General features: G+C 43.4%; 1 protein-coding gene and 1 pseudogene across 1 annotated transcript in view; both read left to right on the top strand.

Moving 5' to 3' along the window:
- Nucleotides 1-23,063, top strand: part of LOC141103139 (inter-alpha-trypsin inhibitor heavy chain H3-like) — a 175,248-nt gene that overhangs the window by 60,787 nt on the left and 91,398 nt on the right. The window contains exon 10 of the mRNA XM_073592419.1: nucleotides 7,888-8,013. Within this exon, the coding sequence (XP_073448520.1) occupies nucleotides 7,888-8,013 (126 nt within the window). The remainder of the gene's footprint in view (nucleotides 1-7,887; nucleotides 8,014-23,063) is intronic.
- LOC141103952 (U2 spliceosomal RNA) lies at nucleotides 3,990-4,122 on the top strand (annotated as a pseudogene).

Here is a 23,063-nt window from a genome sequence, read left to right as displayed (position 1 = left end):
GCTTCCTCCAGGCCTATGGCACACTTTTTTGGGTTAGCCGTGAGACCCGCTTACCTAAGGGAATCTACCACTGCTTGTACCCGGGGCAGGTGCGATTCCCAATCTGCGCTGTGGATGACCACATCGTCCAAATAAGCAGCCGCATACGGGCAATGTGGTCTCAAAGTTTTGTCCATCATTCGCTGGAACGATTCAGGGGCCCCGTGCAGACCAAAAGGCATCCGCTTGTACTGAAACGAACCCTCAGGAGTGGAAAAGGCTTCTCCTTGGCCGATTTAGTTAGCGGTATTTGCCAATAGCCTTTCGTTAGCTCTAGGGTCGTTATGTAGCAAGCCTGTCCCAACCTGTCCACGAGTTCGTCGACCCGAGGCATCGAGTATGCATCGAACTTGGACACACTGTTGAGTTTCCTAAAGTCATTACAAAACCATCAGCTTTTGGGACCAGCACTATGGGGTTCGGCCACTCACTGTGGGACTCTTCAATCACGTCCAGCTCTAACATATTTTTGATTTCTTTTGCGACTGCCTCTCGCCTGGCCACTGGGATTCTATATGGCTTTACATTTACCCGAACCCCTGGTTCCGTCACTATGTCATGCTGGATCACCTTGGTCAGTCTGGGTAAGGGGGAGAAAAACTCTCTGTTTTTGTGCACAAACGCCCTAATGTCACTTTGTTGTGCCACGGACAAAGAATCCGTTATGGGGACGTCAAGTGTCACCGGTACCCGGTCCATTGGAGACGGGGAAGCGGCCAGTAAAGTCTCTCTGTCCTTCCAGGGCTTTAAGAGATTCACATGATAAATTTGGTGTGGTTTCCTTTTCCCTGGCTGGTAGACTTTGTAGTTTACCTCCCCCACCTTTTCGACAACCTCAAAGGGACCCTGCCACTTGGCTAGGAACTTATTTTCCACCGTGGGAACCAGTACCAACACTCTGTCCCCGGGGCTGAAAGCACGGACGTTGGCACCCCGATCATAGACCCTCCTCTGGGCCTCCTGGGCTCGCTCCATATATGTTCTCGCACCAGGGGCAGGACAGCTGCGATTCGATCCTGCATCAAGGAGACATGCTCTATGATGCTTCTATATGGGGTGGCCTCTCCTTCCCACGTTTCTTTGGCGACATCTAGCAACCCCCTGGGATGTCTACCATACAAAAGCTCAAAGGGGGAATAGCCTGTGGATGCCTGCGGAACCTCACATATGGCAAACATGAGATATCGTAGCAAAAAATCCCAGTTTCTCCCATCTTTTCGACCACCTTTTTCAGCATACTTTTCAAAGTTTTATTAAATCTTTCAACGAGACCATCCGTTTGAGGGTGGTAGACAGAGGTACGGAGATGGGAGATTTTATATAATCTACACAGTTCCTTGGTAACCCTGGACACATAAATGGGGTACCCTGATCGGTTAAGACCTCTTTTGGGATCCCCACTCAACTAAACACCTGGACCAACTCCTTGGCAATAGCCTTGGCGGAGGTGTTGCGCAAGGGTATGGCCTCGGGATAGCACGTCGCATAATCCAGGATCACCAGAATATGCTGGTGACCCCGGGCAGATTTCATGACCGGCCCCACGAGGTCCATGCCAATCCTCTCAAAGGGTACCTCGATTATTGGTAGAGGGACAAGGGGGCTGCGAAAATAGGGGCGACGGCGCCGACATTTGGCACTCGGGGCACAATTCGCAGTACTCCTTGACATCTGCATACACCCCAGGCCAGAAAAATCTCTGGGCGATTCTGTCCCTGGTTTTTTCAATACCGAGCTGTCCCCCCATTACATGATCATGGGCCAGGTCTAGCACCACCCTGCGGAAGGGTTTGGGAACCAGTAGCTGGTCTATCTCGTCCTCTCCATGTTTTACCACTTGATACAATAAATTGTTTTTGATGGCCATGTAGGGGAAAGACACCCCCTAGTTAGAATCTACGGGTTCCCCATCCAATATCTTAACGTTTTCCCTGGCTCTCATGAGGGTGGCATCTCACAGTTGCTCGGTACAGAAGTCCTCTCTCCTGACCTCCAAGTTGGGTACCACATTCTGGCTACTCTCATTGTCAGGGTCAGAGGTGTTCTACTGTTCGTTACCCTCGGGCTGGAAGCTAGCTTCCAGGTCCTCCGGCTCCCCAGCCATGACAGGGAAAGGAAGAGGATCTCCAGCTTCCTCGATCCCACCAACAACATCCCCTTCCCTTTGGAAAAAAGGGTCTGGTGAGAGTTCCTGTGCTTCCCCAACAAGGGGAGCTCTATCTACCTTTGCTCTCCCATAAATTCCAAAAATGTGGAAAATCTCTCCCCACTAAAGCCTCATTAAGCAGTGAAGGTACCACCCCCACTGAATGTGTTACACTGCCCCAGGGGGTATCAACCTCAACCACCGCTGTCTGGTAGTCCGGAGTGTCCCCATGGATGCAAATTACCCCAATAGTACTGGTGTGTAGTTTTGTGGGGTTCACACAATCATTCCTGACTAGGGTCACCGCACTACCAGAGTCTAGCAAGGCTGTGAGTGGCTTTCCATCCACTGAAATAACACACATCTGTTTTTCAATGCGACTCTGACATGATGCAGTACATGCAACCTGTGCAAACAGAGAAATGCGTATTTTCATAAAAGCATAATCACATTGCATAGGTTCATCATCTATAGGACAGTTTGCAGCAATATGCTAATGCATGGCAACAAAAACACCGTATGTGGTCTACCCCCAATCCTCTTAACGGCCCCAAAGACCTTCCTGGCTTCTTTGGCCAGTCTCCAGGTCTACGACCCACAGTCTCATCAGTTATAACAACAGTCTTATCCACCTTCCCCATGCTCTTGAACCCCGGAACAGTCTTACCAGAACAGCTGGGTGATCTTGCACCTCTAGAGACACCAAAGTGGGGCTTAGATGGATTCACCAAGTCCTCAGTGGCAGTGTACCTCTCCACTAGGTCCACCAACTGGGTTGCAGTTTTGGGGTCCCCCCGTCCGACCCACTTCCTCAGGACAGCAGGGAGCGCACGCAGGTACCGGTCCATTACCACCCGCTCCACGATATGAGGGCTTGTCAAGGTTTCTGGCTGCAACCACTTCCTGGTGAGGTGGACCAATTCAAACATTTGTGAACGGGGTGGCTTGTTGCTGGAGTAGGACCACTGATGCACGCGCAGAGCCCGGACTGCCATGGTGACACCCAAGCGTGCGAGTATCTCTGTCGTTAGAGTCTCATAGTCCTGGGCCTTATCTGGTTCTTAATCAAAATAGGCCTTTTGGGGTTCTCTTGTTAGAAATGGGGCCAACAGACCCACCCACTGCTCTTTTGGCCATCCCTCACGGATAGCGACTCTCTCGAAAGTCGCAATGTAAGCCTTGACCTCATCGGCAGGTGTCATTTTCTGTAGGTGGTAGGATGCACGTATCAACGTTCCACTGGCACAGGAGCTGTGGACCCCTTTTTCAGTTCCACCGGAGCCTCTGCAAACTGCCGGTTCATTTCCTGCTGGGCCGCCTGTTGTGCTGCTGTGGCCTGTGCGACTTGGCAGTTGGTTTCCCGATGAGCTGCATTGGCCTGTAGCAGGGCCTTTATCATTTCCTCCATCTTCAGAAATTGCCCGCTGAATCCACCACGTGTGGGAAGATTAGCTCGTGGGGATCACCTTTTCTGAAGGACAGTAAGCAAATGGGCATTTTCTTAAAAATCTGGCGGATGCCAGGTTTTTTTACAAGGAGGTTTGCAAAATAAAAAATAAACAAAACGGTAAATCCTTGCCATCCGGCGCTAACTAAACAAACAGTCTCCTCTCTAGACAGTGCGGGGCTGATCCCCGTCACCCACAAAACATGCGGTAAAGCAAACCTTATAGTCCAATAGCCAGAGCTCCTCTCACTCAGGTTCTTTCCTGAGTCTCAAAACCAGAGCCCTATTGAGTTCTCTTCCTGGTTATTTAAAGTCCACCTGAGTGTGGGCTCAAGTGGACCAGAACATCCAGACCAGATCGCTTCTCTGCCTTTTGGCTAAGATCAAGTGTAGTATCTGTTCTTATCAGTTTCCAGGAGGCGGCGCTTGCTTCCATCCCTGATCTATGGCGAGATAGAGATGGGATGGCGGTTGCTATGCAAAACCTACTGGAGTAAAGGTGACCTGGACGGTTCGTAGCCGAAAGGGAAGCCTTCTGATGGGGATAGAGAACCATGGGGTCTGAACTGGAGGGTCAGGACCCTGGCCTGGATTGGGGCAGCTCTAGCTCCGGACAGTTATTCGGGAGAGAATGCTGACTCCCCTTTCTCCCACCGGGGGAGCGGCCAGTATTTCCCGAATGTAATTAGGTAGGAGGGACGGAACGACGGTGAAGCCTGATGGTAAAGGGCTCTTACCAAGCTTCCAGAACTCCATGCCTTTCTGCCTGGGGTGGGGGCTGCTGTGGTCTGGTCTGGTGGCCAGGGTTGGTCTTGAAAGCCTATGGAGTAGTGCCCCTGGAGTGGCAGTCCAGTGGTGCCATAAAATCACTGTGAGTGGCAGTCACTTTGATTTGAGGCACCATGGTCACTGCACTATAGAACATGCTTTTTTAGCACCTGCCTCTTGGGCCGGGCCTTTTGGCTAGGACCAGAGGAATTTTTTATTCCTGGCCGGAGGGCCTGGTCATTGTTTTACACAATGGCCACCTTTTTCACTCTCCTCTCCACTATCCCTTCCCCACTTTTTATTTATTTTCTTTCTTTTTGATTGAATCCTATGTTTTTGTCACGTCTTGTTCACGTTTGTCTCTCTGTGTGATGAGTAAGGACGGGTCCTCGGGCCAGCCCTGAAAGTCTTGGGAAGGGGTGGACATGGCCTTCTGGCTTTGTCCGCTCTAACTCATGGGGTCTCCCTTCGGGGGAGCCCCACCTAGTACTTGGGTGGGTTCTGCTTTGGCAGACCTTCCAGAGAACGGGGTCTGTCTGGTTTCGGCCAGATAGACCATTGTAAAGTACCTTTGTCCCCGTCTGGAGTCTAACGCCCCGGGGGATCAGGGAATTGGCACGTCTGTGTACCCGTTGCACTTTTTTGTGACCACTCTTTATGTGTGTGCACATTTTTTTGGCACCGGGTGAAGTTTTTTGGGTGTGTTATGCACGTCATAGGCTTTCAATAAAAAAAAAAAAAAAAAAAAGAACACCCAGACCAGAACCTAGCCTGCCACAGAGGCTGGAAAAACTTGGGCCGGATTCCGGTTCGATCCCTTACAACAGAACGAACGCGAGGTGAAATTTAGTGATTATCCACTATATCACCTCGCATAGCGTCACAATATATATATATATATATATATATATATATATATATATATATATATATATATATATACAATACCAAGGTGGGATACCTCTGCCATATAGATGATTTCCTTACACAGGATTACATCTGATGTGGCACTCCCTTTTTCCACAAGATACAGTATCTCACAAAAATGAGTACACCCCTCACATTTTTGTAATTATTTTATTATATCTTTTCATGTAACAACACTGTATATATATATAAAATGTTAGAGTAGACTACAAACGCTAAAAGGTTTAATGTGTACAAGACACCATTGAAACAAAAAAACACTCTGGAAATCCAGGGAAATTGGGAGAAAAGGCCCTGGGTCTCAAGTGGTTAAAGGATGTTGGAGTAAAGGGCATTTATGAAACCCCACGGGGCTGCTTTATGAAGCATTTGTTGGACAAATATCACAAGCATTTGTTCAGGCTCCACAAATTTTCGCCATGTTTTCTCTAATACTATGACTTCCTACAAACGTCACCTCCATCCAGTGTACAAAATATGGTAAATTTTCTTTTTGCAGTATTTTGGAAAAATATAAAGCATTTTGGATGCTACATGGAGCTGATGATCATAAGAAGTAATTGTATAAGGCCTCTTGCACACTGCAGCTTTAAAAAGCTCAGTACAGCTTTTTTTTTTTTTTTTTTTACTGAGGTAAAATACGGCTGGTTAATTGTAATGATCCTATACACACAGGTGCGTAAACAAGTGGCGTGCATTCTTCAGTAAGAAAAAAATCAGCTTCATGCCTTATCCTCACAAATGCACACAAATGTCCATTTACATATTGTGCAGAACGAGAATGTGAGAATACGTTTTGCGCAAAAATGCGTGAGTGCGCGCGAAAATGTGCGTAAATACGCGCAAATACATCCAAAAAAAGGTCTAAAAATGTGATGCTCAAACTGAAGTATCATGTGCAAGAGGCCTTAGAGAAAATACGGGACAATTTGTGTACTGTCTGAACGAATGTTTGTGAAAGAATGTTTTAAAAATAGACCCCCATGAGTCCATTCACAGACACCTTCCTCACCCTCTGTGTGAGTGTATGCATGTGTGAGTGAAGAAATGTCATCAGCACACCAAGGATTCGTTAAAAGGTCCAAAGCTTTATTCAGATATGGTCAGGGCTGGTGCTTAACTATATTGCGCCCTAGGCAAGACTAACACCCCCTACGCCCGCCCGGGGTGTCACTAGTCTTGCCTAGGGCAGCGTGGGTGACCGGATCAGAAAGCGGATTCACCGGACTCAGCAGCTACGTTCAGAGACATGGTGCCTGCCTCATCCGCTGACCTTGTATCCGCCTTCTCCGCTGACCTTGTACCCGCCTCCTCCGCTGACCTTGTACCCACCTCCTCCACTGACATTGTACCCGCCTCCTCTGCTGACCTTGTACCCGCCTCCTCCGCTGACCTTGTACCTGCCTCCTGCGCTGACCTTGTACCCGCCTCCTCCGCTGACCTTGTACCCGCCTCCTCTGCTAACCTTGTGCCTGCCTCCCCAGCTGTACCTGCCTCCTCTGCTGTCATCCCTCCACACAGGCTGAGCTGCAGCTGACCTCCCCTGTAGTTCTTTCTTTTTTTTCCCCCTTTTTTTGCTTCTTTGTCTCTATATCAACATTCTCTATATCTCTATCACAGAGCACTTGTACAATCTTTTTTAGACACTAGATGGCTCCAATGTGCGTAAATACGCGCAAATACATCCAAGAAAAGGTCTAAAAATGTGATGCTCAAACTGAAGTATCATGTGCAAGAGGCCTTATCACAGAGCACTTGTACAATCTTTTTTAGACACTAGATGGCTCCAACCTCCCCTCGGTGCAGTCCCAATACTAATTCATCTGGTGGCTGCTGCAGCATCCGACGTTGTGGGGCAACGGCGCACGGTCTGCCCAAGTGTTTTGCTGCTACAGCGCATGCACCTCAGGTGGCGCAGTATTAGAGTGTGAGTCACACACCTCCTTGCAGCTAGGCAACGCGGACACACAGTGTCCAGGGACTGCACAGCATGTGGCTGGGCTTAGCCAGCAGGGTCATTTATTACACAGATGGAATTTTAGTTCTTGAAAGTGATCAGCACCTTTCTACATAGGATCAATGCCCATTGTAGATTTGGATGGCTATTATTCTATTGATTGTATCTTTGCTTTGGCAGTTATATCATAACATTTAAACTGAGTGCAATGGCGGGCTTATGGCGTCATTTGACATCAGAGGGCGGGGTTAGGCTGCAAAGGTTTGCACTGATTGGTGGATTGTTTGTTAAATACTTGATGATTTGTACTGCACTTTGTCACTTGCCTGATGAAGGGGCCCTGCGTGGCTCTGAAACATTGCTGTACGTGTATCGTGTGACCATGTGAATAAAGCTTTGGACCCTTTGAGCAATCCTTGGTGTGCTGATGACATTTCTTCACTCTGCCTACGGTTGCCAGCCGGTGGTCATTATAGAACCCAACATTACTACAGCCATTTTCATGAATGTGTGCCCGGGGAATATTGTGTTTGGACTTATGAATGTGTGAGTCACAGTGAAGTATGTATATGTTATATCACTATTTACACATATTTTTTGCAGCCACAAATATCAATGATCCTGTGCTAAGGGCTTTGGAATTATTGAATAAAGCTCATGAACTAAACCAACTCCCAGAAAGAAGTGTCTCTTTAATAATCTTACTAACTGATGGTGAAGCAAATGTGGGTAAGTAATCTTGTAGTAGATGTTTCCTGAAGGGTTCCCCAGACCTTTTCAATTAACCACTTCAATACCGGGCACTTTCCCCTCCTCTGTGCCCAGGCCAATTTCCAGCTTTCTGCGCTGTAACACTTTGAATGACAATTACTCAGCCATGCAACACTGTACCCAAATTACATTTTAATATTTTTTTTCACACAAATACAGATTTCTCTTGGTGGTATTTAATCACCACTGGGTTTTTCATATTTTGCTAAATACATGAAAAAAGATCGAACATTTTGGAAAAAAAAGCTTTTTTCTATGATAACAATTTGCAAATAAATAAGTAGCATGGAGCACAACCAGCCTGCAACCAACCGTATTTGCAATTGTGTGCAAACTATACCCCTGTTGTTAATTTAAACTGTAAAACAGGATAATTTAGTTGGTTGCAGTCTGGTTGGTAAGTTTAGCTGGGAATTTTCTTTGGTTTTGTTTGACATGCGTCACCCTTCCATGTGCTCCTTGCTTTAAAGGCCATTCATAGGTGAGGCCAGTGGCCATTTGTTTGTACTGTTGTAATACTGGTGAGGGGACGTACTGGATACCTTTGCTGCCATTGTGCTATATGCTGGGTGTCCAGTGCACCCCTGTGCCTTTAAGGAGGGGTGGGCTCCCTCCAGGCTTACCTGCACTTTATCTATCCATTATCATGCATGTGCTTCTACTATGGAGGCTCTCAAAAATTTTTTAGAGTTAGGACTGCAGATAATATTGGGGTGCTGTGAAGTGGCTCTGCAAATATGCGCAATCTAAACCCCTGTTTTTAACGCAATCTGTTAGGCAGGATAATTTGGTTAGTTGCAGGCTGGTTGGTAAGTTGAGCTGGAAATTTTTGTTTGTTTTGTTTAACATGTGTTGCCCTTCCATGTGCTCCTTGCTGTGAAGGCCACTTATAGGTGGGGCCAGTGGCCATTTGTTTGTACTGCCATTGCATATAAATGGCCAGACCGAAGCTTCCCTGATCATTACCCCTGAGCAGTATAGTGTAACTATGGTGACATTTTACTGCTCTCTCTATTGATTATAGACACTGACTGCTGCACTGTATGCCAGTGCAGCGTCACTACGATGACATTGTACTGCTGTGACGGTAATCATGTACAATGGCTGGCTGCTCTAATATCACTGTATGCATTGCAGCCAGCCATTGTACATGATCACGCCACCACAGTACAATGTCACCAGACCAGTGCAGCCAGTCACAGTGTCCCCAGTCACTGCTACACCAGTCCCAGTATCACAGTAAGGCCTCATTCACATGTGTAGTGCTCTCTGAAGAGCGATCCATGTTCGTATCTCTCTTCAGGGAACATTTGATAGGTGGGGAGGAGGCATTATATTGCCTCCTCATCGCCTGCTTTAATATCCTGAACCTCACACAAGCACCCCCATTTACTTGAATTTGCTACACCCACCGAAAGTGACAGGGGGTATGATTCCTGCCATGGCTGCATAGCAAAGCATTCCAGCTGTGACATATGTACACCACCAGCTATTGCCTCTGAAGTTAAAGGCTCAACTGTGAGGTTTTACCATCCCCGAACTTCACATGTGAACAAACCCTAATAGTACAGCCAGTCAGTGTCCAAATATGTGCTTTATATATAGAGGACAGGAACAGTTATCCCTTAGCACCACATCCCATAGAGAAAATATACAGAGACAGGGAAATGGGGCACTTTTATCCCCGGGACTTTAACAGTGCTTGAAATAGTGAGTACATGAAAATAATGAAAATATATGCCAACTAAACTACATAAAACAATTTTTTATTGAAAAATACATAATCACACAAAGTTAAAAGAGATCCACTTTTGAAAACGGCAGTAAAAGCCCATCATTTAATGAATACCATTCTGCTACTCGACATGTTTCGCTCAAACTCTTGAGCTTCATCAGGAGTTATGGTACATTAGTGATCTAACTGTGGATAACAGAGATGCAATATAAATCGACAAAATAAATACAAAAAATGCTACTAATGCATGGATTGGAGACAGTGGTGGCAAACATCAATGCAAAATTCTATCAACATTTATGACAGATATTCATCGTAAACTGCTGAGAATTACATTCTAATAACACTATATAGATGCCTCAATAGTAAAGAATATTACCAATGGACAAATAAATTATAAGAGTGTAAATAACACTGTCTTACCAAGCCTGTTTAAAAGTAAATGTGCATTGATTGTGGATATAGGAACGCAAAACATCGCATTTCCACGGCTGAGTCGGTCTCCGATATCTGTGCCTCCCAAGCGTTATGGTCACAGAGGGGCTAAAGTGTGAGGTATATGGTCACGAACTAAAAATTAGATATAAATATAGGGGGTCTGTAAGTGAAAAACGGAATAAAGCACTTTAGATACCTGAGGCATTACAAGAGTTAAAATTCAAATTAGGTTGAATCAAGAGTATATGCTGTAAGGGGCCCAATTAGGGCCTGTTAGGAAAAGGAGTCACTATTTGCAGGTCTCTGGAAGATGATGCCTGCATATGGACTAAACACTGAGACAGCCTGGGTCCAGCAGCGCACATATGCTGCAAAAAGAGTAAATGCACCGGGTATCAATGGAAATCATTTTCACCAAACAAGTGACAAAAGTGCTAAGCATATTGATGCTAAGGTCAATTACCTGAATTGGATTGAACGGGCGTACAGGGAAGGGGAGAAAGACACACACAGCCTCCCCTTTGAACCGAGAAGCCTCTGACAGACAGTGGCGGCTAGGAAGCCGCACTAAATAGTCCCGTCCATCACGGCAGCGTCTTACGTCACCGCCGAGATGCGGACAGACAGTGAGGCATTCCCCCAGATGGATGTATCGTCACGGTGAGGGGCGGGTAGGGCGTACATTACATAATGTTTAACTTGACTGCGCAGGCACCAGAGATTCAAGCGCCGACCGTGCCAGAGAAGCCACCGCGCATGCGTCATCAATGAAAGGTAATCACACTAAGATAACCTTCCACCTATGGAGCCCTCAAGCGCCATCTTAGTAGAGGGAAAAAAAACAATCAAGTACCTATTCCAAATGGGCAACAGTATGAATTTAAACAGATCGGCTACCATTATTAAATGTTATAATAATAAGAACGTAGGGGGAGATGAAATAAAATAAATTAATTTCTCCCGCAACAGATATGAGCCGCAAAACTGTTTATATGAATAGGTCTAGCGGTGCTGGAAAAACCAAACACGTAGCGAAGAAGCAAAACAGGCAAAACCAAGTGTCAGGAAAGAGACATATAGCACCTCATCCGCAAGTTCATACACCCAATGGGAAAATATACGCCTCTCGGGCCCCCATGGGTAGGTGATTGATTACTCACAAAACCCATGGGTGCCCCTTCCGTGTGAACCAAAAAAAGAGAAGGGAAGCCACAGTAGAGAAGACCAACTGCAAAGCCAATTGATAAGTCCAATATATTGTATAAGGAGCAATGGACAGGCTTGAAAAGAGAGTTTACTGCATACTTAGGAAAAAAACACAAAAAAGAAGAAAAGGGTACATTAATCCCATTTCAAACACTAACACAATTAAATTACAATCTAGTTATGTGCACATATTGATATAAAAATATGAAAATAAAGAAAAGGAAAGAAAAAAAAAAAAGGATTGAAAGATACGGGAGATATGAAAAGATCTCGTCTACCATGTTACCGATCGACACACACTTACAAAAACAGTTTGAAGCTAAAGGCATCATTGAGGCCTGGATGCTTCAAAGCCGATAGATCGTGTATCCAGCAGGCCTCCCGCTGCAACAGTAGCTTGTCATAATTGCCCCCTCTTTCCCCAGGGGGAATGTATTCAAGGGCATAAAAATGCATTTTACTACTATCGAAATTATGGTACAGGCCCATGTGCCGGCTGATTGGAGTTTCCATTTTCTTCTTCTGGACCAGGGACACATGGTCCCTGATTCTACACAAGAAGGGACGTTTTGTTTTGCCAATATAGAAACTCTGACATTCACAAATCATAATGTATATGATTCCAATAGATTGGCATGTAACAGAAAACCTTGGTTTAAAAAGACGACCATTAGGAAGTATAATGCTTCTAGCAGCATATATAAATCTACAGAACTGACATTTATGGCAGGGCCTACTGCCCTTTTTGGATTCTGATGATGATTTAATGCTAATATCATGGTGACTATGCACCAAAGCATCTCGAAGAGAACGAGAGGGCCTAAATGTGATTTCTGGGAGATACCAATATTTCTGAATACTATCCCGTACTTGTTTCTGTTGGCCAGAGAATCTGGTGATTATCCGAACACCAGGATCAGTTTCCTTGGGCTTCACTTGATGTATAAGTGAAGACCTATTTTGCTTTTTGGCTTTCAAGTAGGCCCTTTTTAAGCACTTATTGCTGTAGCCTCATTCACGTAATCGAGACTGAAGCAATTTGGCCTCTTGCTCAAAGTCGGAATCAGCACTACAGTTCCGTCTGACTCTAAGATATTGTCTGGTATCTTGTATGGTAAGTTGTTGATAAGAGGGACAGGATGGGAACTGGTGGTGTGGAGTAATTACCAGCAGATGGCTTGCGATATAGGGTGGTCCTTATAGTCCCATCCTCATTTTTTATAATTTGTACATCTAGAAAGGTCAACTGATGTTGACTTAAATCAAAGGTGAACTTCAAATTATATTTATTGATCTTCAGACTGTCCAAAAAAGAGAGGAGGGTATTTTTGCTGCCATGCCATATGAAAAAAATATCGTCGATAAAACGTCGCCACACCGGAATGCATTCGAAATACACCTGCATGTCGTCCCTATAAAAAAGTTCACGCTCCCACCCCCCCAGGTACAGGTTGGCATACGATGGGGCACATTTGGTCCCCATCGCTACCCCCTGTACCTGGAGGTAGTGGGAGCCCCCAAAAAGAAAGATGTTATTGGACAAAATGAAGAGGAGCAGATCCAAAATAAATTTGTTGTATTCAGCCGGAATCACAGGATTCTCAGAGATGAAGCCCTCCACAACTTCCAACCCCAAACCATGGGGCATGGAGTTGTAGAGGGCTTCCCCATCCAGAGCCACCAACCATGAATCAGGGGGCACAGAGATACCATCCAAGACACGAAGAAGGTCACCAGTGTCCTGGAGGTAGGATGTAAGCCCCTCGACATGGGGCCTTAAGAAGTCATCCACAAGTTTGCTGGCCATTTCCGTAAGTGATCCATTTCCGGATACTATAGGCCTGCCTGGGGGCCTTTTTGTGTCTTTATGTATCTTTGGAAGTGCATAAAGGGTAGGAGTTCGGGGTGAAGCTACATTGAGGAATTCCCAGGTATTATTGCTTATTAGACCTTTGTGGTATGCTGTGCCAATGAGATGTTTATATCTGGTAACAGTTAAAGTGAGGTGACTAGAGGAGACTTTACGATACCATTGGTGATTTTGGACTATCGCCAAAACCATGGTTTCATATTGGTTTTTGTTAATAATGACCAGGTTGCCCCCTTTGTCAGAGGGCTTAATCACGATGTCTCAGTTGTTTTGTAAAAGTTTGAGAGCCTCTAAATGTGAAGTGGTTAAATTAGAACAAGACATATCCTTCCATTTAGTTTTGATAATTTCTTTTGTCACCTGGTTGGTGAATGCCCTGTCATGAATAATAAGTCAGAATAAGTTGTGCCTTTTTAAGGACAGGTTTCCCGCACATTAATTATCATTGAGTAATTTTTTTAACAAGGATATTTTTAAGATACAAAATCAATCTATATGACACAGTCTATGCATGTGAAACTTATTCACGGAGACGTGTGAGCATACGAAATAGCCATTTATTGGTTAACAAACACAAATAATCACATGAAATTAAGAGACCGATTGCGTTACATTAACGTCTTGAAAATCAATAAAAACACTTGCAAAAATGGGCGTACCGTCCCTTTGACATAATACCACCATGATAACTTCTCGGTAGAATCAATAACCTTGTGAACTTGACAATTAAACAGAACGTCTGTATTTCACACGTACAACCGTTACTATACTGCAGGTAAGTAAGTGGTTAAAAATGTGAAATAAATTAGACGTTTGTATTGTCAATAAATGTGGCAACTATGCAAAAAGAAAAATATGATAAAAATTTTGAATCTTTAGAGAAAAATCTACAAGGCGGTTATTGATTCGGGAGAATGATTATCAATTGTATAATATTCAATACATCAATATTTGAGAGAACATATCAATATTTGAGAGAACATACAAGATAAAATCAACATGACATAATTACCCATTCCAGGATGGCTACAGTTCCTATTGGCTGGTTACCAGAGTTAAGATGGCTGCCGTAGTTTCAAAATGGATACTCTTAAAGAGGATTTACTTCTTGTGACCTCCGAGTTCTAAGTTTTAGGTGTTGAGGAATCTTCATGAATGTAAAGATATGTATTCATGCATGGTGCATGAGTGTCAGTCTGGGAGTGTGTGTATCTCCCAGTGTCCCCCCTCAGGGTGGATCCCTGAGCTCTCCCCCTGAGCTCTCCTCCTTTCTTTTCCCTCCTCTCCTTTTCCTGGCATCTTACTTGTCTCTAAATACCATTTCAGATATAAAGACCATAAAAATTATAATGGCTCTGCCCAAAAGGATGTGGCCTTCTTTCCTATTGGTTATAAACTTAATCATTTACATTTCTCGTAAATTTAGTGAGTTCAAATAATACCACCTTCAACCACCAGGTGTCTCACATGTGTTTTGAGTCTATCTTTTTAAGTTAATATGTTCTATTTTCATAATGTGTATAATGGTGATAAGAGTATATACCTTTAAATATTCTGGTAATCGGTCTAATATAAAATACACTCAGTAGAATCTTGATTAATCATTTTACATAACTGGATATATATATATATATATATATATATATATATATATATATATATATATATAAAAATGTATCTTTATAAAAACTGGTCTACCTATGAAAGACACATGTTGTTATATATATTTATCAATACTACATAAAAATGATTATCTATATGGATACCTGTATAACTTCTGGTATCTCAACTGAATATTGGTTTATCCAAGCATAGGCTACAGTCTTATATAGTTATAATCATAATTATATGTTTTTCCTAATACTAATTAGTTTCTTAAAACACTTCTACTTATAAAATCACACTTTCATATATATTTTCTTCATACCAAAATTGTTGGGTCCGCAGATGCCAAAATTATAATATGTCTCTGTGACCTACAATGTCATAGATAGTTTGAAATGACTTATAATAACCTTATAGATACTTTTAAAATATTTTTGACTTGCTCCAACTTCAAATCTTTCCCACTGGATGTTTAGAGATTACTTGTTTGTCTAAACAGTTCCTAAAATTCACACAATGGGTTTTGTTAGCCAAGGTGTTAGCTATTTAAACAGTCCCTCACTTGAACACAATGGGTTTAGGCCAGGTGAGGTTATTTCTATGTGAGAATAGTCTGTATAACCTTGTCTCCTATTTTTTCGTTTATTCACTAATACCCTGTAAATATCTCCTTGTTTTGTGACGAGAGCAGTCATTGTTCCAACGAGTTTTCCTCACAATACATGCTTGTAAAAGTCTTCGATATTTGAAGTAGTAGAAAAACTTGGAAAACATGAGAACGTCAATTTTGTCCTAAAGGTCTCCAAAAGGGCAACAGTTCAATTATTGCAACATCACAGTTCATCTACTTTTTGAGGCCTAAGAAACTCTCATATTTTTGCCAGTAAATAAAATGTATTCCTTCATGAATTCACAACAGCCCATATATTTGGGTTCCCTTGGAGGGTAGGGAAAGTACGGGATTTGGGTTTATACTCCTTAGGTTGAGACAAAGTCGAAAGGGGGGAGACAGTCAGGAGGGGGGGGGGGACCAGCAACAAGGTCAAGAGAGTCGGCCTCAAGTAGGTCACTCTCCTCCAAATATGTGATATTCAGGAAATTAGATGCATAATTTATGCCCCCAGAAAGCCTGAAGGTGCTCCTTGGATGTTAGGCCTCTCTATGTGGCTAGGCTGTCAAAAAGTCTCACATGTGGTATCACCATACATGGGAGGAGTAGCAGAATGTGTTTTGTGTGTAATTCTAAGTATGTCTATGCCTATGCTGTGTGTAAAAATATCGTATTAATTGACAAATGCATGTAAAAAATGTATTTCATTTCGCATTTTCTAAAAACTTGTGGCAAAAAAATTAGGTTTTCAGAAGACTCACCATGCCTCTTAGAAAATACTTTGATGTGCTTTCCTAAATGTGGTCAATTTGTGGTCAATTCCTGGTGTTCCAGGGTCTGCAAAATGTGATAGGTAGTCAAGAAATTAGATGTGAAATATATGCCCTTAGAATGCCTGAAGGGGCTCCTTAGATTTTCGCCCCTCTATGTGATTAGGCTGTGGAAAAGTCTCACACATGTGGTATCGCCATACTCAGAAGGAGTAGCAAAATATGTTTTGAGGTGTAATTCTAAGGCTGGATTCACACCTATGCATTTTTAGTGCTTTTTGCAGATTTGCACTACAGTCCATTTAACATGGTTTCCTATGGAACATGTACTGTATCGCAAATCTGCAAAATGCATAGGTGTGATCCCAGCCTTAAGCCTCATACACACGGTATGATTGTTGGCCAACTGAGCGTCTGATTTTTGTCAAAAGGGCATCTGCCAGGATCTTGTTTTGCATACTAACGTTACAGAAATTGTTGTTCGACAACACAAACGTAGTGACGTACTACGAGACTATAAAGAGGAAGGTAATTTCTCTAGCGCCATCCCTTGGGACCCTTCTGCTAATTTCGTGTTAGTAGAAGTTTGAGTGTTGATTCACGCTTTTCAGTTCGTGCTTTTCAGTTTGTTTGTCCAGCCATGTTGCGTAATCGGAGGAGAGAACATGTGATTATTGGGCTAGGAGTTATTGCTTTGACCCAAGTCCAGTCCAGGAACAGGAGGAGGAGGAGTTCTTGATCCAAAAATTGGTTGCTTAATGACCAATTATGTCATGCCATTGCTGTGAGAGCTCCAGGAGAATAATAATCCGGTTGATTTTCGGAATTATCTCTGGATGATGGACCCCTGCTTTCACCACCTCTTGGCATTGCTGACCCCCTATAATAAGAAGCAGGACACATGTATGAAGCTTTCCATCACTCCAGAGCAAAGGCTCATAGCCACCTTGCAGTACTTGGCAATGGGGAGAAGTCTCCAGGACCTCAAGTTTACTACTGGGATCTCCCCCCAAGCTCTGGGAGTCATTATTCCAGAGACCTGCTCAGCCATCATTCAGGTCCTGCAGAAGGACTATATTAGGGTAAGTTTTTACCTTTGAGATCATATTTTATGTATTTGTTTGCTGATGTATTTTATTAATTTGTTGATTACATAATTATCAATATTGTAATATGCTGTGAATGTCCTCTTTGTCCTCATGCATGCTGTAAGCTTTTCCTGCTCCTTTTTTGGCTTACATGCATATTTTCCTTCACTAACCTCCCCAGCATGCTGTCCTGGGTCCATACACACCTAGCCTGGTAACTTAACAATGTTTTTTGTCAGCTACATTTTGGGGCTTACCCTAAACTAAACAACCCCTAAAATGTGTACAAATGTTATTGGTGTCCTCAAATTCAGTCAGAGTGCAAGAGGCCATTTTTTGGGCCCAAACTCATTTGGAACCCTTCCTCCCCGGAAAAAATGCTAAGTCAACAGATCCAAATACTCTGCTGACTTTGAAAAACCCATACACACTATCCCTCTTGTGTGTTCAAATTTCTGTATAAATTCCCCAAACCATGTAGTGCAAGGGCCTGCCTTTTGAAACTTTTTGTCTCCTATTATATTGATTGGTGAAATCATAATGTCAAAATGTGCTGCAATTTGGACAGTGTGTATCCAGCTTTTTAGATTATGACACTTCTTACCTGTTCACTGGACTGCCAATAGTGTAAGTAAGGAGGGGCTGGCCAAAGTGTCACTGATTATTTATGCAAACAGCTCTCATGGAAGTGGAGAGGATTACCTGTCCAAAACATCTACCCATTACCCCCCTAAAACTTGTCCACCAGAGGAGGGAGGAATCAGATAAGTTGACCTTCTACTTTTGTCTTTAAATACTCATTTAATTGTATCATTATGTTGGCTAAGCATGTTTGTGCCAAATCTGATTGCAATGTGCAGAAGTAGTAATTTTGTTTTATTTTTTTAATCCACAGTTTCCTTCCAACCCAGAGCAATGGCAGGACGTTGCAGCTCAGTTCCATCAGCAGTGGGATTTTCCCAACTGTGGTGGTGCTATTGATGGCAAGCATGTCTGAATTGTACCACCAGCCAACTCTGGCTCCTATTATTTTAACTATAAGGGCTTTTGCAGTATAGTCATGGTAGCTGTAGTGTCTGCCAGCTACGAGTTCTTGTATCTAGATGTTGGGAAGAACGGCCGCAACTCTGATGGAGGAGTGATTATACAGACAGAGTTCTACAAATGGCTCCAGAATAGCACCTTAAACTTGGCACCTGCTGAGGAGAATGTTGAGGGCCTCAATTTTGTTTTCATGGCAGATGAGGCCTTTGCTCTGGGGGAACATCTGATAAAAGCCATTTCCTATGAGGAACCTCACCCCAGAGCAGAGAATCTTCAATTGCAGGCTCTCTCGTGCCAGAAGGGTGGTCGAAAATGCTGTTTTTGACTCCAATCAAGCTGGCACTCTACAAGATAAACCATGTGGTCCTGCGCTGCTATATTCTACATAATTATTTAAGGAGGTATGCTACCAGCTACCTAGTCTCACTGCCAAGTGACATGGGCCCTGCAGTGGCAGGCCCAGCTGAAGAGGCTGCAGCTCGTCTGTCTGTGGGTGTGCTGGCGGCTATTGAAAATGCCCATGCTGGATTGCCCTCACAAATTGCCCAAGATTTACATCAGAAATACCTTGAATATTTTGTGGGTAGAGGGGTAGTGGCTTGGCAGCAAATTGTAGCTGATCATTTCTAATATTTTTTGGAGATCATAAACTCCTATTTCATTTGAACTACTGTTGTCTGTGTTTCTTATATGTCTAATATGTTCCCAAATGGGCTTTATTTTGGACACTTGCTCCAATAGTGCAAATGTACCTTAATTGCTACATAAGGTGACAATATCTTCTTCAGCTAACTATTATGGTGTGCTGTGGGTCTACTACACACACACACAATGTTTTTGTTCTTAATGGATATAAAGCATGAAGTTCAAAAACATTATGCCTTTACAACTCCTTTAATTTTGTGGAGGCCTAAAAATTGCAGGAGTTGTCCACATTTAAGAGCACATTGTCACTGTAACTACAACAACTTATGAAATACACTGGTATTGAGCAATGAAATAATAAGCCACACATTGTTTAGTAAAAAACATTTTACTCAAAGCACATTCACATGTGCGTTTTAAGGTTTTAAAACAAACCAACATCTTGGTGTATAACATGTTATGTTTTGCATTATTTCTCCTTTTTTGTGGTTAACAGGCATGTTCTAAACCATTAGATACACATCCAAAACTCAGTAACTTACAAAGGTTGGCTATCTTTTGCACCTTCAAATTTTTGGTTTTAGATTCTAAAAAACACATAAACATTACAATTCACATTTAGTTAGGCAGTGTTTCCCAACTCTCCTCCTCAAGTTGCAAACCCAGGTCATGTTTTCGAGATTTCTTGAATTTGGCACAGGTGATGTTGTCATTTTCATTGTTAGTAATTCGCACAGTCATTTATAGACTGAGGAAAATCTAGAAAACAGGACCTGGTGGTGCACCTAGAGGAGTGGAATGGAGAAACACTGAGTTGTGTCCCTAAACTCACATTTTAAAGTCATAAAAACATGGTAATTAGTAAGGGCAAACAGGAGCCAACAAGTGGAACAATAAACTTCAGACCAGGCAAGAGGAAATTAGAATTTGGCAAGCATGTCCACAAAATCTGTGATTCTTCGCTGTAAAACAGTGGTAGCCTCCTTGATTTGCTCCAGTTCCTTCAAACAATGCAACATATTTGCACTTATTCTGCCAATAGTACATCGAGGAAGATCATGACCTAGTAAGATGAGTAAGAAGTATTAAGGGAAGGATGGTCAAGTGGCTAAGGCCCTACATAGTGAGTTATGGTCAAGTTACTAGTCAAATTAAGGAAATACTTACCTACCCAGTCTATTGTTCTTTGCAGCCTGCTTGCCCTTCAGACACCTACACTACTAGGAATGTACACACTGCAACTACTCTGTAATCTTGGCCCTGGTGCCTGGGTCTCCCAAACTCGGGTACCTAGCAACACTGCCAACTCCTTCCACCTCTTCCTTCTCCATGCTAATGTTAAGGCACTATATACTTTGCTAATGTGTGGAGTGGGTGTTTGGTTAGACATCTAAACACTCGACATGAATACACATTTGAAGCAAGATTTCAAGAATACTTACTTGCGCAAACAAGAGGCTCTCGAATATTTTCTTCCTCTTCTGGTTCACTTTGGCCCTCACTGTGACTCGCGTCAGGGGATTTGACGTCCAAAATGGCAATGTCTGTCCTGGGTCCAGAAGACAGATCCCATGGCGCCAAAGAAACATCCTGGGTGAGCTGACCACACTCACTTTCCTCTAAAAAGAAACAATACACCATTCATTAAGCCACCCCAAGTCGAATCTGTTTCTAGCATCCATTTTGCTACATTAGTTGACCAACCTTGCACTTGGTCTGATGTTAATGTTTGCTCCTGACTAGTGGACTCCATCATGCTGCACTCTGGGTTTTTTGACAAGTGCCAACATTGAAAAAGTCCTGCAGTTGACCCCCACCCCTTGTCTCCTATGGGATGCGGGATATATGAGGACCATCCTAGCAGGCATGACTCTGTGTGACTGGGAGCCCCCCGGGGCCTCTCCTATACCCATGTCTACACTGGTAAGGCTGCATTAATGGGCACTGATGAGCCAGGCAGCAACCAGAAAGTGTTCTGTACCCCTTAAGTTCTGCCCTAAGCCCATGGCCTTTGGCCCACCTAGAAACACCCCTGTCGGTGGCTAAATGACTTTGTTTGAAGTTGCTACTTACGTTTTTGGGGGGAAGATGGCCTTGTTGCCTCCCCTGTTGGGGCCCAAGCAAGGGTAGCCTCCCTTCGTCCCTTGTGGTGGCTTGGCTGGAGCCTCCTTTTTTTGTGCCTCCCTGTTGAAAGAAGAAAAAACAATAAGTACAAAAAAAGGAATGTCCAAAAACATGACCAAATAAGAATGTTCATATACAGTAGGGATGGAAAGTATTCAGACCCCCTTACATTTTTCACTCTTTGTTTATATTGCAGCCATTTGCTAAAATAATTTAAGCTCATTTTTTTCCTCATTAATGTACACACAGCACCCCATATTGACAGAAAAACACAGAATTGTTGACATTTTTGCAGATTTATTAAAAAAGAAAAACTGAAATATCACATGGTCCAAAGTATTCAGGCCTTTTGCTCAGTATTTAGTAGAAGCACCTTTTTGATCTAATACAGCCATGAGTCTTTTGGGGAAAGATGCAACAAGTTTTTCACACCTGGATTTGGGGATCCTCTGCCATTCCTCCTTGCAGATCCTCTCCAGTTCTGTCAGGTTGGATGGTAAACGTTGGTGGACAGCCATTTTCAGGTCTCTCTAGAGATGCTCAATTGGCTTTAAGTCAGGGCTCTAGCTGGGCCATTCAAGAACAGTCACGGAGTTGTTGTGAAGCCACTTCATCGTTATTTTAGTTGTTTGCTTAGGGTCATTGTCTTGTTGGAAGGTAAACCTTCGCCCCAGTCTGAGGTACTGAGCACTCTGGAGAAGGTTTTCTTCCAGGATATCCCTGTACTTGGCCGCATTCATCTTTCCCTCGATTGAAACCAGTTGTCCTGTCCCTGCAGCTGAAAAACACCCCCACATCATGATGCTGTCACCACCATACTTCACTGTTGGGACTGTATTGGACAGGTGATGAGCAGTGCCTGGTTTTCTCCACACATGCCGCTTAGAATTAAGGCCAAAAAGTTCTATATTGGTCTCATCAGACCAGAGAATCTTATTTCTCACCATCTTGGAGTCCTTCGGGTGTTTTTTAGCAAACTCCATGCGGGCTTTCATGTGTCTTGCACTGAGGAGAGGCTTCCGTTGGGCCACTCTGCCATAAAGCCCCGACTGGTGGAGGGCTGCAGTGATGGTTGACTTTCTACAACTTTCTCCCGTCTCCCGACTGCATCTCTGGAGCTCACAGTGATCTTTGGGTTCTTCTTTACCTCTCTCACCAAAGCTCTTCTCCCCAGTTTGGCCGGATGGCCAGCTCTAGGAAGGGTTCTGGTCATCCCAAATGTCTTCCATTTACGGATTATGGAGGCCACTGTGCTCTTAGGAACTTTAAGTGCAGCAGAAATTTTTTTGTAACCTTGGCAAGATCTGTGCCTTGCCACAATTCTGTCTCTGAGCTCTTCAGGCAGTTCCTTTTGACCTCATGATTCTCATTGCTCTGACGTGCACTGTGAACTGTAAGGTCTTATATAGACAGGTGTGTGGCTTTCCTAATCAAGTCAAATCAGTATAATCAAACACAGCTGGACTCAAATGAAGGTGTAGAACCATCTCAAGGATGATCAGAAGAAACGGACAGCACCTGAGTTAAATATATGAGTGTCACAGCAAAGGGTCTGAATACTTAGGACCATGTGATATTTCAGTTTTTCTTTTTTAATAAAGCTGCAAAACTTTCAACAATTCTGTGTTTTTCTGTCAATATGGGGTGCTGTTAGTACATTAATGAGGAAAAAAAAATTAACTTAAATGACTTTAGCAAATGGCTGCAATATAACAAAGAGTGAAAAATTTAAGGGGGTCTGAATACTTTCCGTCCCCACTGTATGCTTTATATTTACCTTCATCTTTGGAATCCCAAGTCAAACAAAGATTTTATAAAACCTTATATAGAATTCTCTAGAGCTACTTGGAGAAAGAACATATACAGACAGCTA

Source organism: Aquarana catesbeiana, linkage group LG07 (assembly GCF_042186555.1).
Source record: "Aquarana catesbeiana isolate 2022-GZ linkage group LG07, ASM4218655v1, whole genome shotgun sequence".
NCBI classification, from domain to species: domain Eukaryota; kingdom Metazoa; phylum Chordata; class Amphibia; order Anura; family Ranidae; genus Aquarana; species Aquarana catesbeiana.
The sequence above is the reverse complement of the archived record's forward strand: the minus strand, read 5'-3'. Positions and strand labels throughout refer to the sequence as shown.